The 27926-nt window shown below is 44.9% G+C and overlaps 1 protein-coding gene and 1 long non-coding RNA gene across 2 annotated transcripts; one reads left to right on the top strand and one right to left on the bottom strand.

Moving 5' to 3' along the window:
* Positions 1–2668: 2668 nt before the first annotated feature.
* fgf10a (fibroblast growth factor 10a) lies at positions 2669–17470 on the bottom strand. The gene is made up of 3 exons (XM_028974516.1): positions 16344–17470; positions 4585–4688; positions 2669–3693 (listed from the first exon to the last, which is right to left on the bottom strand). The coding sequence occupies exons 1-3, from the start codon at positions 16822–16824 to the stop codon at positions 3490–3492; spliced, it is 789 nt and encodes a 262-aa protein (XP_028830349.1). The 5' UTR covers positions 16825–17470; the 3' UTR covers positions 2669–3489.
* On the top strand, positions 15853–23158 carry LOC114786923 (uncharacterized). The gene is made up of 2 exons (XR_003749267.1): positions 15853–16168; positions 21942–23158. It is a non-coding gene; the product is annotated as an uncharacterized LOC114786923 (long non-coding RNA).
* The last annotated feature ends 4768 nt before the right edge of the window (positions 23159–27926 follow it).

Below are 27926 nucleotides of genomic sequence, written 5' to 3'. Positions count from 1 at the left end.
AAAAGCTCTAAAAATACATATGTGGTATATATTTTGGGATGACACTTTATGTTACTTTAAATATTGATGCCATTGTTTACAATGTCACACCAATTAAATGCTTATCTTAACCCCAAATCTAATTTCAATCCCAAGTACACATGTATGTTTTAACATACAGTAATGTTTGAAAGTTTAGGGTCTTTTAGTTTTTTTCCAAGATAAATGATAAAAAAATAATACATTTTGACATTCAGCATCCCCTGGATGCCACTGGGGGTGCAGGCACACCTGAGGAACAAGTCCTGATCACACACAGTTGATGCTGATAACCATCGGTGACTGGGGCTCCGCATGGCCAGGCGGCGCATTGGATGGGGCAGAGTGGATCTCCAACACGCAGCCCAAGGTGTTCCCCATATGTTCCCATGTTCCCCTGAAGTCCTGACCTGTGCTCTGCGTGAGAATGTGTGTGTGTTTCCTTGTGTTGTGCCATACAGGAGGGAGAGGGATCTCTGGCAAACTGAGACCTTCACATCATTTCTACGAAGGCATAGGACTTGTTAGAAATTATGAAGCTGATCGCACATTTTCTGATATAATCTACAAGTCTAAAGAAGACCCATGTTTAGCTGTACTTAAAAGGTTTTATAAACAGACTTGGGTTATTATAACTCAAGACTCATTGTGGCTGATAAAATGTCTTGAAAGTATTATTATTAATTTGATACTTTTATTATTAATTTGAAATGTGGACATTTCTACACAACACAAAACTTTTAAGTTGTTGTGTATTGATGTGTCAAAAAATGCTTTTTTAACAGAAAGAGACTAAATGATTGTATTTGCACAAACAAAGCAGTTGTATGTGTGTGAGTGTGCATGTGTGTAGCTGGCTGTAAAAAGAATGTTGACTGTCATCAACTGCATTTGAAATTGAGGTTTCGTAAGTAACATGCTCTCATATTTGAGTGTCAGACAATACTATGAGGTGGGCCACAGGCATGCCAGAGCACAGCTGCATTGGCTGACACATCCACATACCTTCCCCTCCATGTGATGTCAAAAGCTGCCCAGCCCTAGAAATGAAACGATGACACACTTCACTTCATTCTTGATTTGGATTGTTGAAAATGTAATATATGTCTGAGTGTAATTACTGGCTGAAACCTGATTCTGATTGGCTGATAAGACATTCGCAGGTACTTTGTGGTCAAATTACTGAGTTGACACACACCAAGAATTCGCGGTGGCACGAACAAATTACAGCAAGAGGGCAAAAACAGATTATGTTTGGCTGCAGATAGCACTCTGTATCTCCTGTGCTACTGTTCACAGACAGGCTGGCTCTGTGGCGGCTCGAGCCAAGCCCTGGAGGAAATTACGAATGCCGCAAAAGGCCCTTAACAAATATTTTTGTAGCTTCTTGGGTGCACTTTGGCCTACGTGTGCTGTACTCATGAAATACAACTCCATTTACATATTAGCATTTCCTCCCGGGCCAGTTTTCTCTGTCAACAGTCGAGAGTCAGGCCTCTATTTTCCGCTGTCCGCTCTAATACAGGTCACTCTGCTCAAGCGCTGTAAGTATATACATTTATGAATGAGCCATAATATAATTCAAAAGTAGCATGAAAAAAGTCATGTTTATTTTTGACCAAGTTTGCTGCATATGTTATCCTTCTGGACGTTGGCCCAATGGGTTAAAAAAATGCATATATATTGAATTATAAACATCTTACTGAATTATAGCTTCATGTTATGTCATAAGTAAAGTGGTAAACAATTTTCGTGATTACAGAAAGGAAACCCTATGGATTAGATGTCTATGAGAGAATCAGAATGATTAGCTTATAGTGATCAAGATTTAATCTGCATTTTGGGCCTATGTTTATTTGCATTTTTTAACCAATCAAAGCTTTTACCAAACTGCCAAAAATGAGCAGGATCGAAATAGAATGTTCCCAGGTGGCCTTGAGGCTGCTAATGAACAAAGCTTGTTAAGTGGACTGCAGCAACAGTTCTGAGCGTTGTAAGAATCAGTACATTTTAGTAAATAGCAAAATTGTGTATCAGTGGTGGACAGAAATTATGTTACGATACAAAAAAAAAAGATACTAAAGCATTTCCTTTTGGGGAGATTATTTCAAATATCATATGTTTTCTGGTTTGTTCATTATATAAAATCGAAATTTCCTTTTTACCAATGATAAAATATAAGGTTGAAATAGGCCTGAAGCCTGCAGCAAGTTCCTGACTCATTTAAGGAACATTTATGTCTAGTTTGGGTCTTTCTTTTGAATTTACATAAACACTAGCTCCTTTGAAAGTAAATCTGATATAGCCAGTTCATGGCATACTGAGGCATTATAGTAAAGTAATTAACCAGTGCATTAACCAGAGGTATAATGTCCTGTTTTCATGTCAGTCGCCTACAATCTATGACAGAGAAACTGATGAAACTGAGTCTTCTTGAACCTGAGCACTGCACTTTTATGCAGTATGTCCAAAATAGTGTAGTAACATAACCAGCCAACAATAAATTAGTAATTTATAAATTTAAACCTCAACCAAATTATGGCATTACAGTTATAGCCTTGAAACAACCGAATCCATCAAACTCATATTTTCAGTTTTTAACCTAAAACAGGAAACATCAAATAACCAAAAACACAAAATCAAATTCTGCTTAATAAGAGAAATTAAATTTTATTTGCTGATTGTATTTCCTTTTGCATTTATTCAATTGTTCATTTAGTTATTTATTTATGTTTAACCGACAATAGCATTTAAAAGAGGAGCATACTGTAAATGTTAGTTTTTTAAAATGTCCATTTTATGTTTTTTGTCTTTGTGTTTCTTTAAATATTACATAAAATAAATAATTTATTTCAAAAGCAGTCAGGTAAAGAAGTTGAGATATCTGTTACAGTGGCTTTGCGTGTTAATGTTAAAGTTTGTTAACATCTGTTTATGCTATGGCGCTATCTTGACTAATGCTCTTCACTCGCTTCTGCGATGACCAGGTCCTCAGTCTTGCATCGAAAGCAAGTGCTTTCAGTAAGTGTTTGCAGGATTAGCTCTCCACGGTGTGTCCCAGAGCAGACATGTCGGCAAAAAACACTTTGTAGGAGTTAGTACGATATAAATAAATGCATCTGTCGATCACACACAAATACACACAACTATTCAGCTCTGTCCATGGTTTCTAGCTGGGTTTTCAGAGGTCGCTGGAGATCCACCTCCTTTGGTCCAATAGTTTATCCCACTGAAATGATTTGGCACAGAATAATGTTTCATATTTTCTCCTGTGCCAATAATTTAATAGGAAATATATGACATCAGCCAGACTCCTTGAAGTCAGAGTTCCTGCAGTTCCTTTACATAGTGCCATCCTTTAGAACATCTTTCATGAGTCCATTATTATTAGCATTTATCCATATTTCATCTTATATATACTGTAGATGATTCCCCAGTCTTTTCTCAGTGCATTGTAATGTTCTCGGCCGACTAGGGCTGTGGATCCACCACCATGGGAAGGAAGTGTGTGGACGTGTGCTTCCTTCGCGTCTTTCTGCCTCTCAATGGCCTCCCTTTGGCATTCAGGCCTACAAACATGGGCTTCTCCTTGTTCTTCCACTCGGCAGAGGCATATGTGTTGTACTTATTCTCCTCGATGCGTTCTGTCAGCTTACAGTCAGTCCCAAACTCTTTCTGGATTGAGAAACGAGAAGAAAAAAAATCATTAGAATGTTATTGCAGAACATCAGAACACTGAACGCCCGGTCAATGGCAACCAGCCTAATGACTAATATCCATCTATTTTTTGACAACAAAATTACACCAAAAGCCTTTAACTAGATGCCCAGGCTGTTAAAATGCTTTCAGTAGCAAATGAGAAGGTTGAGACAGTTCTGCCGCCACCTGCCCGCCATCGCTGCCACAACCTGAACTCTGCAGAACAGAGGTCATATTCGCTTTTGATGAACACGTCATGGGAATCGCTCTTTTTCCCTTTGCCATTTCATTCAGTGTCACTCGTGTGAGACGTAAGCGTTCCAATTTTTCCTGTTTCAGGTAACATTTGCAATTCATGAGAGGATAAAACCAGAGCCGGTGGGCCTGGAGGGGTTGAGGAACAAAAGCGAGGCCATGGATTGTGTTGCCTGCCCCTGAATAGGGGAAAAGCAGACGTTAGGAGCTGCATTCGGGGAGTCTTCTGTGTAAGTAAGAGGGGGCGTCTCGGTTTACTTTCTTGAAGACGACAGAACTTTTTGCCGCTGCCGACTCTTGGTCGGGGATTATTTATGGGCAGTGAGGTGGAACTGTCCTTTAAAGCAATGGCAAGCTTTTGTACGGGCTCAGGAACATAAGTACTGGAGTTGGATCAAAAGCCACACCGAAGCCTCTGGGGGCAGACCACTGAGAGCTAATAAATGTAATATCAATGATAAAAAATAATATTCCTATCATTATTGATAAATCTATGTGGCCATCCAGTGTTGCATGCATTTTCAAAGTTCCAGGCAATGGAACCTTTACTGATTAAAGTAATCAATTTGAATCTAATTCTGGCCACACAGACCATGCAGTGGGGGAACTCACCGCTCCATACAGAACGCCCTTCTTGTCGAGAGCCAGGTAGTGGTTGCTGCCGATCCCCCTGATCGCCACCACCCCAACGTCCACGGACTTAATTTCGAATATGACTGCAAAGGAAGAACACAAGAGAAATGCATTTTGTGAGAACAGCGGGCGCTGGACCAGTGGGCTGTAGGATTCAGAGGACAGAGTGGGTTTTTGCAACATTCAGGATCTGGGTAAAGCTCGGCGAGCATCTTAGACTCCCAGCTGCCCCCTCAGCTGTGAGAACTCCTCAGATGCTCGTTGGTGCACCAGAGAAAAGGGGTGCCAGGGCCACTCTTCCAAAAAGACTCAAGCACCAGGATGACGTGCCAGGAAAGCAGAATCATTTCATCTGCAGATCACCCGCCTGCACTCACACACCTCTCACACATCCTGCTGTAACACACAATAAGCAGCCCATTAATTCACCCAATCCGTCCACATGTGTTAAAAATAAAGGTTTGGAATGAAAAGTGACACTGTGCATAAATAAATAAAAAAAATATTCCTCTTCATGTTTGAACTTGTGCCTTGGCTGAGAAAAAGAGCTTCTGCGATCAATTTGCCCCAAACCCCCCAAAAAAACCAAATCCTCAGTACAAATAAAATGCACAATGTATCGCTATGACCAACACTGCAAACCGAATCTAATGTCCTAATCCAATTCCACCCAAAAATCCATAAATAATTAGTAATAATAATGAAAGACATATTTCGTCATGGAAATGTGCTACAGACACCCTTGTAGAGTGTGTTGGAGGTGGTGAACCGGAGTTTGGGGTTTCCATTGTGCTGTGAGAAACACACCAGTATGACAGGCACAACCAGACAATGCAGCGAATGTGTGAAATGTGCGCAGCAGGAAACTGCCCGGCGCGCAGTCCGTCTACACCGTAAAACACTGACGTCCACGCGCTGGAGGTTCTAATAATAAGAAGAACACATCGTGCCTTATCTCTACAGGCACATTTCTGGGATAGGATTGATGAGTTGTTATCTGATGAAAAAACACATGATTGGATTAACGAATATTTAGGTGCAGCTAATAAGATACATTTTATAGAAGATTTCAAATTGAAAAGGGACGTTCTTGATGGTGAAAATGTGGAGCTGCAACAAAACCATAAGTCTGAGTGTCTTAAACAGAATGAGATGTAGGGCCATATTTCATCTATGAAATGCACAGCCACGTGGGGCGTGTGACAACAGTACAAATTTAACACTGACTGTAGTTTGTCAGCGGTGCATAAAGAACTACAAACTCTGATAAGTGGATGTGGTCCTGTTTAAAATCCTTCTAAACACTGGCCGCTGTGTTGCAGCTAAATGACGCTTCAGAAATCTGTTTATTACTAAAAGTTGTGTGTTGTATTTGACGAAAAGTTTTTGGAAGTCTTTGTGGGGTTACTGCCAGGCCTCGTCTCCCACATAAAAGCCCTGCACATTTACCCACAAACCCATGCTTTTGTGCCTTCCACACCAAACGCACAAATGCTCAGCTTGATCAATATAATCCATCCAGCCAAGATCCGTATATGACCACTCACTCACACACACACACACGCACACACATTTTTTGTGTAAAGAAGAGCACATTATTAATGGATTGATACAATACAAAACATTATAACAATGATTTTTTTTTATAAGGCATAACCTATTAGCTGGTGCTTGTGTATACAACTTTTTTTTTTAGATTAAATTTATAAAAGCGTGTCAAAGTGACCTGCTAGATTCATGAGCTGTTGTCTGCCATTCTTAGGCCCTTTTAAATAGAAACTCTGTTTTCCACCATTTGTTTGTTGTTAAGGAGAAGGTGCACGTTGGTCATCTTGCTGGCAGCCTGTTTCCTGAACCATCAGTAATTTAGCGTCGATGTTTTTCCGCTTCCAAGGTCAATTAAAGAAACCCATGCAGCCATGGGGGGTTATGGGGGGGGGGGGGGGGGTGGCTGTGCCCCACAGAAGAGAGCCAGTCGGCTCTCGAGTCTTTTCCACACCTGTAAAGCGGCGGCAGCCTCAGTGGCTGCAGTGGTGCAGCAGGGAGATTAGGCTGGATGTGAGGGCGCTCCTTCCGCATGGGGCTCGGGTTGCACGCTTTGAGCTGGGGTGTAAGGCAATCTGGCCTGAATCCCTCCCTCGCCTCAGGTTCGCGGAGGAGCGTGAGATGAATAGACGGAGAACAGAAACTGGATGACAGTGCGAGTGGGATTAAAGGGGGAATAATCCCTGATCAAAGCCCCACAAGAACGGTGAGGCGACCAGACCAGATCTTACAGTATGTCACGGCCAGCCAAACAAACACACAAACACACAAACACACGTGAGCTCATTCATTTACACAACACTTCAAGGCGCTGGGTGCAAACCTCCCCTCTCCTGTCTCAACTGTCATTCCATCTTCACCTGCAGCCTACCAGTCGTGTGGAGGCCTTTCTGCTGTATGCACCTTCAGTGCAGTTTCCGGGTCCTGTCTTCACTCAGCTACGGGAGAACGGACTAGAAGAGTCGCCGAGTCAGCATAACAATCGCTGAACGTTATAGATGGACGGAAACATGAAATTAACACAGAATATGCTGGTTAATTCAATTAATGTTAATGACCTCTCAAATGTCTTGGAACGCGTACTGTGTGTTTGAAAGAACTTGCGTTTTGGATGCAGACAAAATATGTTTTTTCCAGGAAAGAATTTATCACTTTTATCTTCCTGCCTTTTGTGGCGGTTGAACATGAACCAAGTTTTTTTTTTTTTTCAAACGCCACCACCTTTAGCTAAAATGGAGAAGAGAACCATACGTGGTGATTCCGCCGCAGCGGGAGACACGACGTGCTGCTGTTGTGTTGTGCAATCTAAGACGCTGGGTCCTCGGCAGCTCCAGCGGCAGTTCTTTGAAGGCGGCGATGTCAAAACAAGATCCATGTCCCCCCGTGAAAAGCACCTGCTTCAGATGTTCTGCCCCGGCCTTTTTGATGTGGTTCACCTGAGCCAAAACGCGCCCGCGCTTTGCGAGCCCCTCGCCAGTCGACTGAGCGTTTCCTCTGTTTCGCAACAAATAAAGCAAATGAACAGCATTGGACGTCAGAAGATTTTATACCTCCCATCTGAACCTGGCTGCGTTCCCAACTCTGTACTTCTTCATTTACACGTAGGACTTTAGAGAGCGATGACCGACGTTTAAAAGTTCACTAACCACGCACAATCTAAGAGAAAAAAGCTGGCGTTTTCCTATCAAAATGCTTCAGACGTTACTGACACAAACACCTGTAGGTGTAGCGGGTCAGCGAGGTTTGGAAAAAGCAGGAAGGCAAATTCTTCCAGACCCTGGAAAAGCGGTGGATTCCTGGCATCATCTCTGTATTGAGCTGTTCATGCAGAGATCCATCCAATTTTTTGACAAGATCCAATTTTTTGCCCTCTCGGTGTCTACAGGAATTTGCAGTGGCACACTGCAGAAAAATGTGTGTAGTTATTGCGGTGCAACGCGATCCCCGGGACGTTCCCGCTTTATGCCCACTTGCGGCTCGGATTACGGCAGATGCTTAAAGGAACGTGGCTGGAACAAGCATGAGCTGCAGAGTTTTCTTTGGACAACACCGTTTCTCATTGTGAGGTTTTTTTCCCTTTGTGTGTGTGTGCATGTCTGGTGGTCTGGTCTAGACCCGGTCCGGTGGTGGTCCAGAGAGGACCGGCTGTGGTCTGGTTTGGAGCTGGCATCTTCCCGGGGCTCCGTTGGTGGCCTCCCCCCGCCCCCCCGTGTTTGAAGGTGGCCTGTGCTTTCTTGGCAGGGCGACAGCGCTCACGTTATCGCATCTTGCGATAATTACAGCGAACCCCGCAGCCTTGCATTTGCAGCCATGCGCTGCCCGCATGGGCGCTGCGGCCCGAAATGCTGAGAGAGACGCCTGCAGGCCTGCAGGGGCTCACTTGTGCACTCTTGTGTCTGGAGGGAGGTGGGGTGTAAATGTTATCGTATGTTGCGGCGTGGCCTGCAGAACAAACACAAACACCGCTTGTCTTCTTCGAAAAGCAGCACGGAGCGCGAAGATTTATCTGGCATCAGCACTCTGGATCATCCCAACTGACGTGGCCCTGCGACAGCCGCAGCTTTTCAATTAGGCATGAAGGAAACAGAGTCCCCCATTAAATGGGTCCCCGTGGCTGCGGCTGACCCCGCGCGGGAGCTGATGACAGCGACTCGCACCTTTGATCTGGCCTGTGGCTCCCGGGCTCGGTAGGAATCTGTGTTCCCTGTGGGAGCTTCATTACACGGCCGACCCCCCCGCCCCATTCGCTCCTCCGCACCGACTGCATTCAGGGGCTCCGGGTTAAGAGGGGCGGCGTGAGCGCTCCCGCCGGCGATTGCACACTTCAAGGAAGACATTACGATGGACCTCAGCTTAGCCCGGGTCCAGAAGCTCGACAAAGAGGAGTGGTGAGAGATGTGAGGGAAATTCAGAAATACTTAAATCATTTACATTATCACAAATCTCAAGCACCACTGTTTAATGCGATTTTGCCTTGGATGCACTGAAAAAAAAATCAAGATAAAAACTTCTTGCTTATCAATAAAACAGCAACTTTGGTTTCCATCTTTGGATGACCACTAAAATAAATGCTGTTCGTGTGCAGTCGGTTCTGCATGCTCCTTACATGTGGATGCTGAGGATTTGGCTTTAAACTATGAAAATGATATGGTAGGAATTGTAGATATAACAGATGTACTTGAAAACTAGATTTTGGACATTTGTGATTCGTGATCATTTAAACTCTGAATGCAGGGTACATATTAATATTTGAGGACAGAGAAAATCAATCAATCTTATATATTTAAAAAAATTTGTTCCCAATTCTGAGGACAAAAAAAAACTTTAACTAAAACTATATACTGCCTACACACCCATACACACACCCCCACACACACACACACAAACACAAATACATCACTCTGGCAGCAAACAGACTGCAGCCATCTCTTGAGTGTAAAGACAGGCACCCATCTCAATGCGTACCGGAGCAGTGCAGTGTGGGAACGCACAGAATTAATAGCTTGTAAAGCAGTGGGGGGGGGGGGGGGGGGGGGGGGGGGGGGGGGGGGGGGGTGAGGAGAAGACAGAAGGAGGAAGATGGAGGGAAGGGGGTGGGGGGATCTGTGATGGATAAGATCCAGGGCTTCTGGTCCAGCCACCAGTTGCCTTAGGACAACACCCCCCCCCCTCTCCCTCTCTCCATAAACCCCAACCCACCCAGCCAACCCCCAAGCTCCCGCCTTACATTCCCCACCACGGTCCCCAGACCCCCTGCCTCTAGCACACGCAATGTGTAATTAGCCGGCATTCCTGCCTGTTCCAGATGCGGCACTGGGAAGGCCACAGGTCTCACTTCACTACCTTTGATGGTACCATCACAGACTGGCCCCGCCCATAGCTGGGTTCCTTGCCAGTCCCATCAGCCCGGTCTGCGGTGGTGGCATGGAAACATCGCAAACTCTTTTGTCACGCTCTGTATTTACATTATGTTTAGTTAAATAAAATGTGTTCAAAATAGACAACCAAAGAAATGACGGTGTGTTCAATTAAAGCAAATATGAACCCTGTTGGAGACCAGACACGTTACACAGTTGGAACCTCCATGAGGTTTCCAGAATGGCGAACGACGGAACAGCTTAGCCTGATTTGTCTAATGACGTTTATTAGAGCACATTTAAACCATGCAACACAAGCCAGGTCCCAAACATAGCACTCATCAGAAAATGTCAGAGGCTTCCCGCTCATGTTCTGAATTTAATAGTAGTCTTTTTCTTCCTGAACTGTTTTATGTAACACAGTTCCCCCAAACCCCTCTTTGCACTTTTGCTCTAGATACAATTCAACTCTTACATCAATTAATCGTGTCATAAACACACCGCTGCCGAGCCGTCCTCTCCCACTTCTCCGAATGGCTCTTAACTCACAACGCTCAGCACTTGAGTGCTATTAACCGGGAATCCTGTCAGCTCTTTTTTTTTCCTGTGTTTACACAGAATATGTCTCTGTCCTTCTCCCTTCTGTTCGCTCCAATTCTTTCTGTGCATTTATTTATACCTGCAGTGGGTTTGAAAAAGAAATAGGGCTCAAACCTGGATTCATTTGTTATTCACATTTGACGTTTAAAGGAAATGCATCTAATGTGCAGGGCAAAGACTGTCATGGTGTTTTATGGATTATTTCAGTTGTTTGGAAGTCATCTGCATCTTGGCACTGGTTATTATCTCCATGCCAATTATGGATGCTTGTAAGCAGATATCCCCAACAAGGCCAATTACAGCTAATTATGTCAGTGCATTTGCTCAGGTATTGTTATATATGAAACATCAGCCACCGGTGACTCACAAGTCGAGTCATGAATGAGAAAATTGATGTGGGGCATAATGGAAGACGAAATGAAAGAGATCCTCAGTTCAAAGGTCCCGGATGGCCCCCCCAGTCTAAGCCCTGTGAATGGGCCGTGACCTTAGTGAAGTACTTTTGTTAAGAGCGAACAGTGGACAACAAGAGTCCATTGATGCATGACAACAGGACTGCAGTTTACACAGAGTTCAACCCCTGCTGAGAGACAGAGGAGAGAGGTCACCCATTGGTCCAGCGGAATTATGGATTGCGGTTTGCTCGACAAATCCGAGTCCTATTCCAAAGGCCATTTCCGACGTCTCCGTGATTGACGGGTCGGCAAATTGAAGGGTGAAAATCAGAGCTTGGTGAAAGCCTGCGCTTTCAGCGGCCGAAGTAAGCTGAGATACATGGGGTGGAAAAAGTGTCTGTGACTCCGAATGTGACGCCCTCAACTTCCTGCGTCCCCAGCGTCTCTGGTCAAAATAAACCACATGGAAAAGCGTGTTGATCCTTTTCATGCTCTGCATTTGAATTTCTCAAACACAGTCACCCTATTAGAACAATGCAGGTCATTTTCTGTTGGGGTCCACCAGTTATATAAATACAATTCAGAAGAGTTCATCTGACAATCACAGAAAGGTTTTCCTCATCTCTACCTCAGGAGTTGTACAATCCTGTGAGCAAGCAAGGGCGTCTTTAACTGTCACTTCCTGGCCACTCGGGTCTGTAGGCAATCACACAGGCCATGGTGATAGGTTAGAGACAGTGGCATTTCTTTGCAGCACTCACTTTGGAGTAAATGGTACTCAACTCTAAGTAATGGGGTCAAAGGTTGTTCATACATCTGGTTCTTCCATACATCCAAGTTTTGGACAGATAAGAAGAAGGAATTAACCAAAGGAACATGCAGAACGTCACCTCTGTCTTCAAGTTCAAAAGTTCCTGTTTTTTAAAAAGGTTCTAGTAAATTGGTGGACTTTGGGTGGGCAGAGCATGCTGGGAAAAACCAGGAATATCTCTGGATGACTTCACAGACACTACGGTTTGCTTTTGATAAGTTGCCCTGAGAATAAATGTCTTACTACCAGACAGGGGGGATGATTTAGATGTGGTTGTAAAACATCTTGGAGTATCTGACGATGAAATGTTCATAAACAAACTCACACTCCCTCTTCTTTTTGCGAGGTAGAATAGAGTAGGGAGAGAATTAAAGCAACAGCATCTTCCCATGTTTGAAGGGTACTGCATTCATTACTGACCGGTCACCAAGGATGGTGCAAGAAACATGATAAAATAAAGACATTTCAATGACCTATGCAGTTACAATGCAATGGCATGCAAAAAAAAACATGTTCCATCATTCTTTCTTGTGTTATTGTGTGTAGACATGTCCTCAACATAGATCTCTTAAACAGCATCCTCACAACGTATGGTTAAACAAACAACTGGAGGAATTATTTACGAATCATAAAAAAAGAAAGTGTGTGAAGATGCTGAGGTCAAAAGGAATGAAAAGAAACTCTGACACTAACCTTTTGTACATCAGCTGCTCCCCATAAGTCATTTTTATTGCTTGTGTGGTTAAGATTTCCCATGAGAACCATAAATGGGCACTATAACCACTGAGCAAACACACACACACACACACACACACACACACACACACACACATACACTTCATGCGAGTGCCATCCGCAAGGCAGGGGAAGGAACATGTATAAATTCACACGTTCCAAGATTGTGGTCTCTTTGACCTTCTCCCACTAAATATACTGTCGGCCATAGACTTCTGCTCAGTTGGTAAGGCTGATGCTTACAGAGGAAGGCAGTTTAAAGGCCTTCGCTTTAAAATTACAGTGCAGTGCATGCTTGCAATTCCAGGACAATTCTTAAGGGCACAGAAGGACTGTCATTTTACAAATTACACAAAGACAATTTAACCCCAGGATGAAGAGTCTACAAGAGTATTTAACATCAAACTAGTATTAAAGCATCTCTAGCCTCTCAGCATATTGATGCTTTCTCCGATTTTGAAATGTTTATAATGTGGCTGGAATCAGTTATTCACTCTCACCCGTTTTATGCAATAGCATAATGTGAGGCAGCAAAATATTAATGTGACCACTTGACTCTGAGCATACTCATTCTTATTTATGCTTGGGACACTTGGCCGCCAGAGTAATGCATGCCATTTAGTGCCCAGAAGTGGCTTTCAAAAAGTGGCCCTTAACGTGCACCGAGAGCACAAAATTGCCTTCCAACGTCCGTACTCTTTACGATGAATATTGGACTGCAAGAAAAAAACAAAACATAATGCAGCAATAATTCATTGCCTTACTATCCACTCTGTCTTAATGTGGACACGAGTTAGCCAAGGCCCAGCCCTGACTCCATGAGGAGAGTCGGCATCCTAATGTCGTGCCATTACGCAGTTCTCCGGACTCTCGGTCGCATCACCACAACTCTTCTTTCCAGGGTACGATGGGAGGAATTGATTTTGGCTTTGAAACACCTCTTGCTAACAAGGTTGATCTGGATCAGTAATTGACTAGCATTAGATTAGCCAGACCGCGGAACGGGGGTGAAATGGGGAAAAATGGCTACTGGCCTGACCTCTGTTTGATGTCCCGGCCGCAAACTTGACAAAACGATTGGAGCGACCCCGCTCTTGAAAGCCCCGCAATCCAACCGGGATTTGAACCCTAACCTGGCCGAGCCCCCTCAATCAGAGCTGTCAGGCTCTAATGAAGTTCATTAACCATTTCTCCCTCCGCGCAGCACTGCGTCAGAGTCCACCGCTCGAACCCTTTCTCTTTGGAACACACCAGTTCAGGGCAGGGGCGTGCCTCTGTGAGGGTGCTGTGTCCACGGACGTCTCTGGAGACATGAGTGTCTGAAATAACAACGTGATACTGAGCAGATGGGTTCTGAAAAGAATTAAACAATATGGCCAGTGTTGGGTTTCAAGGAGCACATTAGTCTTTTGTTGTGTGTGTGTGTGTGTGTGTGTGTGTGTGAGAGAGGGAAGCCTGACAACCCAGCAGCAGCAGAAGCCCCTGCTCAGAACGTTTAATAATCCGGCACATCGACGGCGCACGTCACTCATGAAACGGAGCAGGCAGGAACACTGTCCACCACAGGGTCCACCGCAGAAATCACCCCAGCATCCCTGTGGGTCCGAAGTGTCCAGTACGCCCGGAGACCGCGGTAATGGCTGCGGTTCTGTCCAGACAGACATTGCACGGCTCTTTTAATTAGCCAGGCTCTCATCCTCCTCCTCAGGCCCCTGAGTGTAAACAGCAAAGCCCCCATACGGGGCAACTTTAAAGCCGCGCGGGTAACAGACCCAAACACTCAGCAGCCTGGTGGGTTGGGGAGCACTGGCCGGGCGCTGTGATTTTCTCCTGCGTAATGACATGGCATTAGGACCGGAGCTGCTCTACCAAATTTAATTCATAATTTTTTTTTTTGCTCAGCATGCGTGGGCCCCCAATCTAATGTTTATAAGCGGCATTACACGTTATAAAGCGAAGTCCTTCATGTGGCCGGTCACAGTCTGTTAGTGTGGGTGTCGCGCTGTTTTATGGATTATAGTGTTTGCGAGAGATGAGTCAAATGATGCCCCTCATCACAGGGCCCGGTTCTCCCACTCTTCTGCACTGGCGAAATCGCCCACATACACACACAGCAGCACAAGCCCGGCTGTGTGGAAACGCAGCCACGATCGAAGCCTATGGGCCGCACGACGACAGTTTGATGCCATGGGAATTCAGCAGCCCAGACCAGACGAATCCCACTGAATCCACCTGCCGACATGTCTTCTCCCCCTGGCCGCTGTTGCGCTGAATTGCTTTTCACAAGTTTCCAGCTTTTTTTTAAAGGCTGATGTTTGTGTAAGAAGGAAAAATGTCAAAGGCACCCGCTGCGGTGTCCCGTTACAGAGTTGTTGTGAATGTTAATCTTGGAAATTGACTGTTTCATAATTTGACATCTCATTTAAATAAAAACGCAGGGGTTCAGAGGAAAAAGTTGTGACGAAAGCCTCCTCCTGTAAGGGTGCAATTAAAACTTCCCAGTGAAAGTGGGGAGAACTCTGGGCGATGGCTGGCGTCCAACCTGTTTTGGAGAAATGATTCAGTTCTGACCCCCCACAGACGTTGCAGGCCGATCCATGCTCCGCTTTCCACGCCAGATCCCCACTCTGTGTGAATTGCCTGCCATGCTCGTACTGCATCTGGCTGGAACACTATTACCAGGACGGCTTTGTGCCTTCAGGCCATTGTGGGACCTAATGACAACCGCATTATATTTACATGTGGTAAACTGTTGGCGGGAACCCCTAAACACAAGGCTGAACTTACTGGTATTGTTCTTCCCCTCGCGTCAAAAGTATGCGGCACACTAAAACGAGCAAAAAAAACAACACATTTTTCAAAAACGGGGACTTTTACGACGGCAGACTAATGTCACGAGTCTGTGACTGGCGGCTCGGGGGTGAGGAGCGTGGACTAATAAGCACCAGCGGAAGGTCTGCTAATTGAAATAGCTGTAGCCTGTCTCGCAGCGCTCCAGCATGTGAGCCTGTCTGTCTGAAACGTCGCCCCGTGCACATGGGCCCCATATGTCAAAGCCTTTTTTTATTAGGGCAATGTGTGCGCAACAACACACCCCAACACAAAATTGCACTGGGAGGCTTTTTTTTTTTTTTTTTTCTCCCCCTCCAGTGTGTGTGTGTGTGTGTGTGTGTGTGTGTGCTGGCCAGGTGCTGTGAGTCTGTATGTGGGGTATTAAAAAAAAAAAACAAAGCGTTGTGTGTTAAAAGTGTGCGACACTGAGAGGAGGAAAGAGATATCATTTTCTCCAGGGGTGAAGATGGAAACCAGAAGACACGTGTGGGTGTGTAAGTGTCTGCGTTTCATTCACTGAAACTTCCAGAGGATTAAGAATCTGTGATAATAATCATGAGAAAGGAGGGGGGGGGGGTGCCTATTGTTTCGAATATTTTTTCGAAAGAAGAGGGATCCCCTGATAATATTTAATTGGATCCAGCAGAACGGCTCAGCATGAGAGTCGAGCTGAGCACAAACATGCTGGGTGCCGTCTGTCCTAAGAAAAAAAACAAAAAAAACCACACCCGCCGCTGCACACGCAGCGAAGCTCCACGACGCGCTGGCTGGTGCCCACCAGAGAGCAGGTAAGGTTCTTATTATCTGCGGAGGTTTGCGAGTCGAGGGAGAAAACAACACCGAAAAAAGGAAGAACGGCGGTCGGTTCTCTCCCTTCCTAACCCCTGCGGAACCCACATGTTCCTGTTGCGCAGTAATAAAGACGTTATTAAACACGGAGCGGAGAAACCGAGCAGCACTTACTGAACGGGTCCTTGTCGTTCTTGGTACCGTTGACTTTTCCATTTTTATCAATCCTGAGAAAGTACTTCTGGTACGAGAAGAGTTTCCTCTTGCGCACGTCCCCCTGCAGATGGTTGTAGCTGCGCACATGCCGCCCCACCACCACCGAGGAGTTGGCGGCCCTGGGCGGGCGCGTGGCCCGGTGGGCATCGTGGCCGGCGGCGGGCAGCGCCCACAGCAGGAGCAGCAGCAGGGCGGACAGGCAGCACAGAGGGGACCAGGCCACGGCACCTTTAGTCACTTTCCATCTGCACATTGTACTGGAGCTGGGAGGACTGAGAGGAGCCTCACGGAAAGGAACATGCTGGAAAGCGGCGGGGGAGAAGGGGAGAGGGCGCGAGGGTGAGCGGCGGGCCGCCGGGGCAAACGCCACCACTGCTGCTTGTTTGGCCGCCTGCGCTGGAGCTGCTTCTCCTGGCGTCCCGAAGCAACGCGCCAACATCCATAACTCAGAACATCTTCACCTCTTGCCCTGCGTTTCCACCTCCTCTGGACTTCGTCTCCTCCGTTAAAGATCCACTCAGGAGCTCAGAGTCAGGCAAGACGAAGAAGAAGAAGAAGAAGAAGAAGAGGGGGGAAAGTTCTCTGCCACCAATTTTTACAGGGAGAGAAAACAAACCCCGAATATTCTAACGAAACAACAAATCTGTTCTCAATGAAAAAATTACGAGGATCCAAAGTAGTTGTTTTTTTGTGGGGTGGGCAGCGGGAAAAAAAAATCTCAACCCTTCTCTGCCCTGCTTTCTGTGGGCTCCGAGCCTCTCTGAAGTAGCCTCCCTCAGTCAGTGAGCTTCTCTCTCTCTCTCTCTCTCTGATCTCGTGTGCCCCTCGCCCCCCCTCCTCTGCTCGGTGGAGCTCTGAGTGGAGTCGATCGCGCCCTCGCCGGAGTGACTGCGCTGTGCCACTCTGCTCACCTTATTTATTCGGCGCAGGCCCCCAGATGTAATCTCTTTAGCTAATAGGCCGCCCTTGAAAAGCCAGTTGGCTTTGAAGATCTACGGGTGCGTGCCTGCGTGTTTTGTGTGCCTGTATGTGTCAGAATGAGAGAGGGTCCCCCCCCCTCAAAAAAAACACACACACACACACACCTCCTCTAGCTCTCTCCTTCTATCTCTTTCACTCCCCAATTTCTCTCTCTCTCTCTCTTTCTCGCTCGGCGGCCCCTCCCACTCTCCTCCCTCCCATTAAGGCACGGAGCAGCCCGGAAAAACCCAGGTTCCCCCCTCTCCCTCGGCCCTGCTCTCTCCTAGCATGAGAACTCTTATCTAAGACACGTGGAGGTGAACGCCGCTTGTTTCCTCCTGTGCCGCCGTCCTCGTCACGTCTCTCAAAATCACCGCCATGTTCTAAATCTCCGAAAAAGCATGTTTCCAGGTTGAGAAATTGCAGTGGAATGAAGCAACATCTGTGGACCGGGCACCTGGTCTTCAGTTTCTTTTTTTGATTTTGGGACTGTCTGGCTGAATCTGCCCATGGAGTGGAGCACCGTGACATTGCTGTGCTGCGCCAGTCTAATTCTGCCTGTAAATAGCGCGTTCCTTATGTCTGCCGTACTTGTTGTTTCATTTCCTTTTCACATTGTCAGACAGAGTCCATATCTTCGGCCCGCTCTGCCCGTCAGCCTGCTCCGGTCCTGGTGGTTCGAGCACCGGCGGTTTAAAGCACAGCAAAGGAAATGTCATGCGTTTCTTTTTTCCGTTCCAAGCTGAGGGACTCGATGTATGGTCTGAAAATGGTCACAGGGTCGCCCCGAACAGTTGTTTTCTGGCCACAGAGAGCACAAATCCTGGCGAATCATTTTGTGATTGAATAACTGCACGTGGCGCGTGGGATTTACAAGCTGGCTCAACATCGTCCACCCCTGAAAATCTGAAAATTCCCGCCACCGTACCTGCATCACAAACACGCACATACAGTGCAATTCGTCTCGTGCGTCACCGGGCTCCGCTGGAATCTCTTCAGTTGTGGGGAGGAAGAGGGGCGCTCACGTGGGGCGCACGAACTCACGCAGGGCCGAGTCGCACCGGGGGAGACAGGAGAGGCAACATCTACCGAAAGCCCCTCACCATTTCACTCCTGTAGGCGCCTCTTAATACTACAATGTTCTTCTCTACGTATTTAGGGTTTATCCTCGTTCTGCCATGTACGGACATGTTAGAATATAAATTAAAGTGTAAAAATAGAATTTCAAACAGCGCAAAAACGAACCATATTGTACAGCAGAGAGAAGTAACTGCTTCCCTCTAGTGAGGCAAAACTTAATGGCAGGAAGTAGAGAGAACTACAAAACCCACCTGATCCCCGTGGTCAGAAAGAGGGGAGATTTGCTCCATCCCACCCCACCACGGCCGCCTTGTTATCTCCTTCCGCCCATCCCCCCCTGTGCTTGGTGTCTCGGTGTCCAACCTATCAGTCAGCTGTCTGTCTGTTCCGCTCTCAGATGTGTGGGCTCGGCACTTTATCTTGTGCTCCTGCAAACACCTCAATCTTATCACCAACTTCCTCCATCAGATGTTTCCTGTTAACGGGACCTGGGATCTGACAAAGAGTTGGGGACTCTGACTGAGGGGCTTGAACCTGCCCCCTAAATCCCAGCAAGGGTCTAATGTGCAGGACCAGGGCAGCTACATGACCCTTAAAACAGAAACACGATTAGTAGCCACATTACAGTCTGTTACAATTCAGTTCTTTGTTCAATTCAAAAGGGAACATCAGGATTTGCAAACAATTTATCAATGTACATAGATTTTATTTAATCATGATTTAATTGAAGGGAAATTGCCGTTGCAGATCAGGTAGGTTAAAGATAGCTTTGACGTGACAACCGCTTTTCAGGTAGAATGCATATCTGCTCTGGGATTTGAGAAAGGTGGGCAACATGAGAAAGCCGGAGCATTTTTTTCCCAGCCAGACCCCGCCGCTGAATGTGAATGTCCTGTAGTGTTTCTCATTGTTTACCGCTTTATTGGAGATCGCCAAGAGAGCCTGAGAAAAGTATAAAACAGCACTATTTAACGGAATTCAATCTGCCCCAATAGATTCAAATTGCTAACTTACATGTCTGAGTGTAGATTCTATCAGGTTAATGAGGGGTCTGAATCCTTCTCTGTTACTTCAAAGGGGGGGCTGAAATTCTACCTTTTTTGCAGCCAGGTCCTCGGCCCAAACCCCTTTTTCAGGTGTTCCACCGTCTGGCTGAAAGAAAGTGTTTCAGGCTGTAAACCTGCAGAAACCTGAAATGAAGCCGAATTTATCTATTTGTTTCATGAACCACAACAACTATTTGGCAATACTTTTAGCCAAGAAACTATTGTAGGAGTAGGAACCAAGTACATTTGAAAAATGGAGTGTCTCTAGTTCCAGTTGTGCACAAAATGTATTTCTTTATGCAATCATAATATCTATATTTTTTACATTATCAAATTAATTATATAATGTTGTCTTCGTTTGCATAACATGGAAAATAGTTCCAATGCAAAATTTCCATTGCCCTCAGTAAACTAAAAAGAGTAAACTAACCAATTCCTTTCTACAATATTATTCCAATACTTACTCAAAAATAACAAAAGTGAGCTTAAACTTAATTTTCCTCAACATTTACTCAAAATGATTAATGTTTGCTTAGAATCTTAAACCAATAAGTTTTTTTAAATTAGGACTTTGCCCAGTTGAATCCTGCTTCTACAAGGCTAATCATAGTCTGCCATAAATATAAAAAAAATGCAAGCTATAAACTTAAAACTTGTCTGAATAAATCATGACCACCGCAAATGCATAAAAGTCATATAAATGTAATGTTGGTGAATTTAGGCTTTAAGGTCCCATTGAGGTGCTGGACACCACTCACCGACTGGCAAATGCCACAGGAAAAGCTGGGTGGGCATTGCTATTAAAGCCAGTCAACAACCTCAAACATTAGACCTTCTGGGCTTTTCCATTCTCCATCATGGGCCCAGAAGCACTTCCTTCCTCAGCTGCTGTCATGCAGCCACAGGGATGTTCCTCTAAGGTCTAGCCTCAAGAGTTATGACTCAAGATGAAGTCATAATGCTTCTAATTATATTCCTTTCGGAAAAGTGTTGTCATATTGTCTCTGGGATACGGAGACATCTGCCAAGCAGATATGATCTGGAGACATCTGTAGTACAGATTACACAAACAGCATTGATAAATAGAGCATGGACAAAATACCAAAGACCATTTATTGTGACCTTGTGAATGAATCTAACCTAATTCATTTGATCTTCAGTGTGGATGCTAAATGAATTTGATTTGTAGGTAGATGATGAGTAAAATCTTGAAACATTAGTTCAACATTATTTAATAGTGTCTCACTGACATTTGACCTTCTGCAATGCCACCCGTCCTTTGCACATTCAATACCACTCAGTGACCTAAACCTCACTGACAACAGCTCTGCCGACACTGAAACATTCATTAGGGCTAGTGTTCACCGTGAGTAAATAATGAATCGGCCGGATTAGGTCTCTTTTCAGGGAAAGCTTGGGCAAAATGTATTAAGCAGCAGCAGACGTACATTTATCCCCGTTAGTCTGCATGGAGCAGCAGGGCGGGATTAATGTCACATGGCTGTGAATGCTGTCACTGGCTGGACTTCGTAAGTGAAATGTTTCACATGAGTCACCGAGTCCTGGTTATCCACAGTGATGAGACAGAAACGAGCCTCTTTCTTGAAAAGCAGAGCTCTGACAGGCAGACAGGTCAGTTCGAAGGTGCCAGAATAAAAGCCTTCATTCTCAGACACTAATTTGCTTTGACTGTCTGTCTCATGAAGACATAATCACACTTCAGGGTAATTCTCTCATCTCCCAAATGCCTTGCAGCTTTCCATAGGTGACAGATGTCCACTGGCTGCGCAACCCGCAACTTCTCCTTAATGGAGACTCCTGGCTCGGCTTTTAGGCGGGGATTAATCTATCACTTTTGGGCTGCATTGTGTGCATGTGTATGTGTAACTTCACATCCATCTGAGAGGTTTTATCAGGTGTGCTGCCTGTTGGTGGGAGATATGAGGTGTGGGGAGAGGAAGTGTGGAAATGAGAGCCAGGTGGCGCCAAGTGGGATGGGCTGGAGGCGACCGGGTGAACCGGCTCTCATGCTCCTCAGGACAGTGGGTGCTCACTGAGACCGACCCTGGGAATGCTGGGAGAGTTCAAGGTTAACCGATTAACACTTACTGCACTGATTGAGTTCAGATTTTTATGCATTGTAAATATGTGGGAAAAACTATGGAACAAGGTCCTTCTGAGATCTTGAGGACCAGGAAGTACCATCAGGATAAGCTGAACGCTCATTAAGACTGAGCCAGAAAGTACTCATTTGGTGCATTGGGGATAGAAAATCTTCTATTAGAGTTCAGTTTGTTTGAGATCTGTTGACTGATGTACCATCCTCATCATCATCATTTTCATCATGGAAGACACCATCCATGTCAATATCGAAATATTTCTACAAAGGCTAAAAGAGATTGATCTAAACCACTCTGCAGCAACCCTTCTCTTGTCCTTCTGCTTGTTTACTGTACTGCGTGTTGTGCAGTCTGGCCTCTGTACAGAGCAGCAGAGAAATGAAGGAGACATTACACAGACGAGCCCGAGGGCCCCGGGGCCCGGTGAGTAACGCCATCTCTATCCACCTCTACCTGTGGACCTGCCGCATACCGTCCAGAGCTGGCAGGTGAGGTGTCCAGTTTCCATTCATTGACATCAAATGCGCAGCAAAAAAAAACAGGGCTGAGGCTTAAAAACAGCTTTTGTTATCGGGCCTCTCAGACTGTGATATTCAGTTTCAGAACTGTGCTTCTCTTAAAAACGTCATTCACCACTGGAGATCTTTCTTTTGATGCTGTCAGAAGTTGAAATCACACAGGCTCTTTTAGGAAGAGTGAGATCGGGGAGAAAAACACTGTAAAAGTCCTTTTCATCATGTTAACCTGCTTAAGCACACCTTTTATGCTGCCTACTTTCATTATGCAGGTGGAGAAGCAGAGAGGCTGAAAGGTATGTCTGAAAATCAGAATTGTCCAGACCAACAAAGGATGCTCGTGGCTATGATGTGGTCAGACTCAATCCAGCTGCAGATGGCGAGCATTCGGCCTGCAACAGGGTTTGAGTGTCTGTTGCTCCCGTGCATCTGGTTTTGCACTGTCTCTGTGTTTTTAGTACTATAGCACTGCTCGGGTTTTCTTAAACTTGTTTAGAGTCATTTAGTTTTGGGTAATTTAGAACTCTCATCAACAGAAAACAATTGTGGTGTCCATTGACCAACATTTTTGAAACTGATACAAAAATCCTGTCCAGGATCTGGAAATGGCTGTTTATGAATGGAATATGAATGCATAAATGTAGATGAATGCATAATTGTAGAGATCTATTATCAGCAAAAATTAGTCTTGAATTGTAATGGACACTGTGGACTGAATATAAGAAAAACCTTAGGCGATGATCTTCCAGCAGAAAACTGTTGCATTGATTATAGAAGAAACAAAACTGGTTGAGCATCTGTTGCATCAGCAAAAGTGAGTTTGGAAGAAAATTTCTATTGAGAATTTAGTTTCATGGAAAACAATGACATTTCTAAATGACTTTTGAATACCAGTGTATGTTTCAGTTTCGACTGGCTTGTTTTTTCACCAATTTCATTTGACATCCTTCAAAGTGTCTTTGTTGCATTGTGTGCCTTATAATGGATACAAAAAGATAGAATATTATAATCTGTCACCATGGGTGTGATTTTGATTAAATATTACCTATTAACTTGTGTTTGTCAAATTTAATCCTGCCATTGAACTCCTTTTGTGTTGGGACTAAGAATGGTTTCCCATCATGTGAATGCGTGGCTGGCAGATGATGAAACTGAGCGATAGAGTTTCCGCACAGTGGCCGTTGTGTCCCAGACACCAGATCCCCTCCTCGCCCGCCTGGCCTGTCTCACCTCTGCTCTTTGATTACGGCGCTGTGATGTAATGCATTACGGTGCTCGCTGTGGTGAGGTGTGGGCTGGCGTCTTGCCCGATGCCCTGGAGCGTCAGTGGACCTCAGACTCTCATCGGATCCGGCCTCATTCACACTCTGTCCATATGGACGTCAGCAGTGAAATGTACCCAGCAGACAGAAGAAAGTTAAGTCTGAGAAAAAAAAAAAATCAACCAAGCTTCATGTCCTTCTTCTTCCACAGTCCGCTGCAGTGCATGATGAACCCAGTCAGCCAGCTCCTCCCCTGGCACCCTGCATAAATATGGATTGAAGAATGGTGTCACAGCTGAACATCCATCTTTAAGCATTCCAAGGGTCACTGTCTGCACAATCCCTTCACCCTGCTGTTCTAAGATTTTATTTTCAACCAAAAAAAAAAAAAAACAATCAAAATGTCTGACATGCAGCAGTTGAAATCTGCTGCAGAGGCTCATGAGGTCATGGCAGGACATGGGCATTAATCCACTGCTTTGAAGTAGCATGTGAAGATTCACTCATTCAGAAAATGATGCTCATTAGATATCATCACCTATTTTGGTAGACTAGAGCACAATGAATCCCACGAAGACCTCTCAGTCTTACAGAAGCTGTACTGTGGTTAAATGCACTAATATTTTTATAATGAACAGCTTGTGCCAAATTCTTCATCTGGCCGTATTCTGCCTTTGATGCTCATACGCAGGCCACATGTCATTTTTTAGTGCTTTGCACTTAGACATTAGTGAGGAAAGAGGGGGAAGCATGAAAAAACACTAAGATCTATGGGTATGACTGATTCCTAGAAACACGTTGTGCTGTAGGTAAGGGTCTTGTTATCTATACTCAACCATAACCAGCATTTCAATTCAGCTGTACCACTGGCTGTGTTGGGATAGAGGAACTTGCACTACTGCTCTATTGCTTCAAACACGTAACATTTTGTTGAACAGCTAATTTTTTTAATTATTTTTAGGATTTCACACTCTCTAAAGGGAGAAGTGGTCGGTGTTTGTGTAACCACACCTAACACTGACACAGTGCAGCGCTACTGACTCAACAGTGTAAATGAATTCCACTGCATCCTGAAATCTATCCTGGCATCAGGGATTTCAGGTGATGTAAGGAAAGATTACGTGGCACATATCACACACACACCACGAGAAAGAAAAAACATTAACCTCATCCCGGCAACAGAACACTAAGGAGCCATCAGAGGGTCACAGGGGTCATGAAGTATTAATGCTGCACGGCTGACAGTAAGGAAGCAAGAAGGGGGAAATAAAAGTCGAGTCAGCAGATTTCCCTTGGCACTTGATCCAAGAATTTTCACAATTAGGACACCAACCACTCTAAGTGTTCTCAGATTCTGTTCTCAGGTTCTCAGTGACAGCTTTCAGGGAATTTGTTTTCAGGAGGAATGTTTTTTTTTTTTTGACTACTGAGCATTTTATATCTGATAATCGATAATGTTATTGTTTGTTTTAATTGTTTAAGAAGATTACTATAAGTCTGTGAAATTTATGAACAAGCATAAAACTAGCAAATATTTACCATAAATGTAAATATCCACAGCCTTGTCCCTGCCTGGGCTTTGGGCTCAGGGGTTGTACAAACTGTTTTGGTAATGAAATGACCTGGGAAGCCCTGTGAGGTGTTGAATTCTGCAACTTAACCACTGTGGATTTGCAAGAAACAATCTAAATCTGTCATTCATATTAACAGGGGAAAAAAAAAGAAAAAAACATGCAGTGCTCACAACCCAGGCTTCTTATTTTTTCCTGCCAAAAATAAGTGACAGACAACAAGACCAAACAGGCACACAGTGAACACTCACATCCCAGTCTTGGCAGAAGGAAGGAATTGTCAGTGTTCATTAACTCTGCAAAATTCACATTCGCATTTCCTTCAGTGTACACTTGGGCTGGCTTTATTCCTTGCTTGATGGATGAATGGCGTTGCTGGTTCTGCTATAAGCATAAGCAGACTAGCATTTGGCAAACAGGTTTCTAAAAGCGGCGCTAAAATCGCGCATGATGAACCAAGCCATTTACCAAATTACTCCAAACATGACCTCGGGCAGGGTCACATTACAACACATGATGATATTATTTACTTGTGCAGTTTTATTAGACCTTATTTGACTTTTTCTGGGCAGAGCAGCCAAACTCCAGTTTCACATATTAAAGGCAGTCTGCCTTTTTCCTGTTAAACTGAGGTACAGCCGAATGTGTAAAAAAACCTGTCAGCGAGTGGCCAGATTAGGTTTTCTGGCCGTACACCCCTGGACCAGCCAAAACACGCTGCAGCAGTGAAGCTGCTCAGAAGCTGGTCTGTCAAAAGTTTCAGGCTAAGTAAAATGGTTCATTTGCAGAGCAAGGCCTAAAACGCTGAACTGAAACCAAAGGCTGGTAATAGGGTGGCAAGCAGATTGTTATCTGCCAAAAGAAAAAGAAACAAGACAAATTACATAATGTAACTAAATATACATTTTGGTTGTAACTGATAACCAAGGGTTTATATTGGTTGGTGACCACTACCTGATATAATTTCACTTTTGTCCATGCTGTAATCTTTGAAAGAGAAGCTCTCTTTTGTTGTCTTTCGTGGACACTGCCTTCAGATCTTCGGTATCTGCTCTGAAAAACAAAGTCCCAGTCAGTGATATGGGAGGCTGCTGGCTTGTATCAGACAGACAGGGCTGTTGCTCATTCTGACAGCTCCAGGCTCGTCTAACAGAGAAAACATTTCTCCAGGGACCCTCCCATCAGCTGCTTCTCCTCCACACTGCTGACACCCTCTGCCTGGTACTGCCAGTGAAGCCCAGACCTCCAGAACCAACCCCCATTTTCCCCAACCAATCTGCCACCTCACCACGGCCAGCACAAACGAGAGACAGTGAGAAGCACAAAGCTTCAGGTATGACTTATTCATGAAAGCATTGACTGCATGAAGAGCTGCTGACAGGCCAGGGTGATTTTCGACACCTCCAGCTGACAGGTTCCTCTGAAGGGTGACATTTTCTATAAGAGAAACTGACAATGTTTCACACTCTGTTCAGACTAAAATATTTGTTACGCCATTTTACAGCGCTCGTGGTCCACGGGCCCCCTGACCTGTGGCTATCAGTCTCATAAATCAAGTCTGTAAAAAGGGATTGCTGAAGGAAATAAATATACAGCACAGGCCAAAAAGTTTGGACACACCTTCTCATTCATTCAATGTGTTTTCTTTATTTTCATGACCATTTACGTTGGTAGATTCTCACCGAAGGCATCAAAACTATGAATGAACACATGTGGAGTTATGTACTTAACAAAAAGTGGAGACCTGGCCTCCACAGTCACCGGACCTGAACCCGATCTAGATGGTTTGGGGTGAGCTGGACCGCAGAGTGAAGGTAAAGGGGTCAACAAGTGCTAAACACCTCTGGGAACTCCTTCAAGACTGTTGGAAAACCATTTCCAGTGACGACCTCTTGAAGTTCATTGAGAGAATGCCAAGAGTGTGCAAAGCAGTAATCAGAGCAAAGAAACTAGAATATAAAACATGTTTTCAGTTATTTCACCTTTTTTTTGTTAAGTACATAAGTACAATACCCCACCTTCTGCCACTTTTCCAGCATCCATCCTTTTAGCAGTCTGTGGGCCTTTTTCAATTGTCTTTTGTTTAGTGCTGGTGTCTGTTTAAAGTTTAAAGTGAAGTGATTGTCACATGTGATACACAGCAGCACAGCACACAATGCACACAGTGAAATTTGTCCTCTGCATTTAACCCATCACCCTGAGTGAGCAGTGGGCAGCCATGACAGGCGCCCGGGGAGCAGTGTGTGGGGACGGTGCTTTGCTCAGTGACACCTCAGTGGCACCTTGGCGGATCGGGATTCGAACCACCACTGCCCCTCTGGGCACTGATTTGCCCATGGAGGCCATTTCTTGACACAAGGACTTCAGGTGACCATGTCTTGTGGAGCTCTGTTGCCATGGATAATGGTCTGGCCTCGGATTTGTGAGTCAACAAACAGTCCTCTCTTGCGGGGTCTGCCTGACCTGGGCTAGTCAAAAATGTCTCTATTCTCTTCAAATCTTTTTTTTTATCTTCTGTACTTGACGCTGAGACACATTGAAGGTGTCTGCCACATCAGCAGTGGATCTGGTCTTCAGCCTCTTGATAATCAACACTTTAGTCTCAGGGTGAATCTTCAGCATGTTTGCAGAGGTCTAGTTGCAGTTGATGTGAAGGTCTAGTGTACTGGGCTTCTTTTATACACACTTGAGACCTAATTTATCTATTAGTAGTCACAGTTGATGCTCATATGACAAGGCGACAACACTTATGTCTTTTCAAAAATGGACTCAATGGGCTTTACCAAGCTTTGAATATTAGAATACTTTTTGACAGTTTCATTTTGCACTGAAACAATATTACAAAAGCTGTTGGGAATAAAAAATTAGCCAAATCTTGATTAGATATATATATTTCAGCGACACTTGAGGTGAATTTGTACACAAGCAACAAGACTTTTGTCAGGGACTGTATATATACGAAGCAGAACACTCTCTTGAGGATGGAT

This window comes from Denticeps clupeoides, chromosome 3 (assembly GCF_900700375.1).
Source record: "Denticeps clupeoides chromosome 3, fDenClu1.1, whole genome shotgun sequence".
Classification (NCBI taxonomy): Eukaryota; Metazoa; Chordata; class Actinopteri; order Clupeiformes; family Denticipitidae; genus Denticeps; species Denticeps clupeoides.
The sequence above is the reverse complement of the archived record's forward strand: the minus strand, read 5'-3'. Positions and strand labels throughout refer to the sequence as shown.

Coding starts and splice junctions, on each gene's coding strand:
- fgf10a (XM_028974516.1), bottom strand. CDS start 16,824: ATGTTGGCGCGTTGCTTCGGGACGCCAGGAGAAGCAGCTCCAGCGCAG. Junction 4,689..16,343: donor GAACGACAAGGACCCGTTCA/GTAAGTGCTGCT, acceptor CTTCCTTTGCAG/TCATATTCGAAATTAAGTCC. Junction 3,694..4,584: donor AGGGCGTTCTGTATGGAGCG/GTGAGTTCCCCC, acceptor TTCTCAATCCAG/AAAGAGTTTGGGACTGACTG.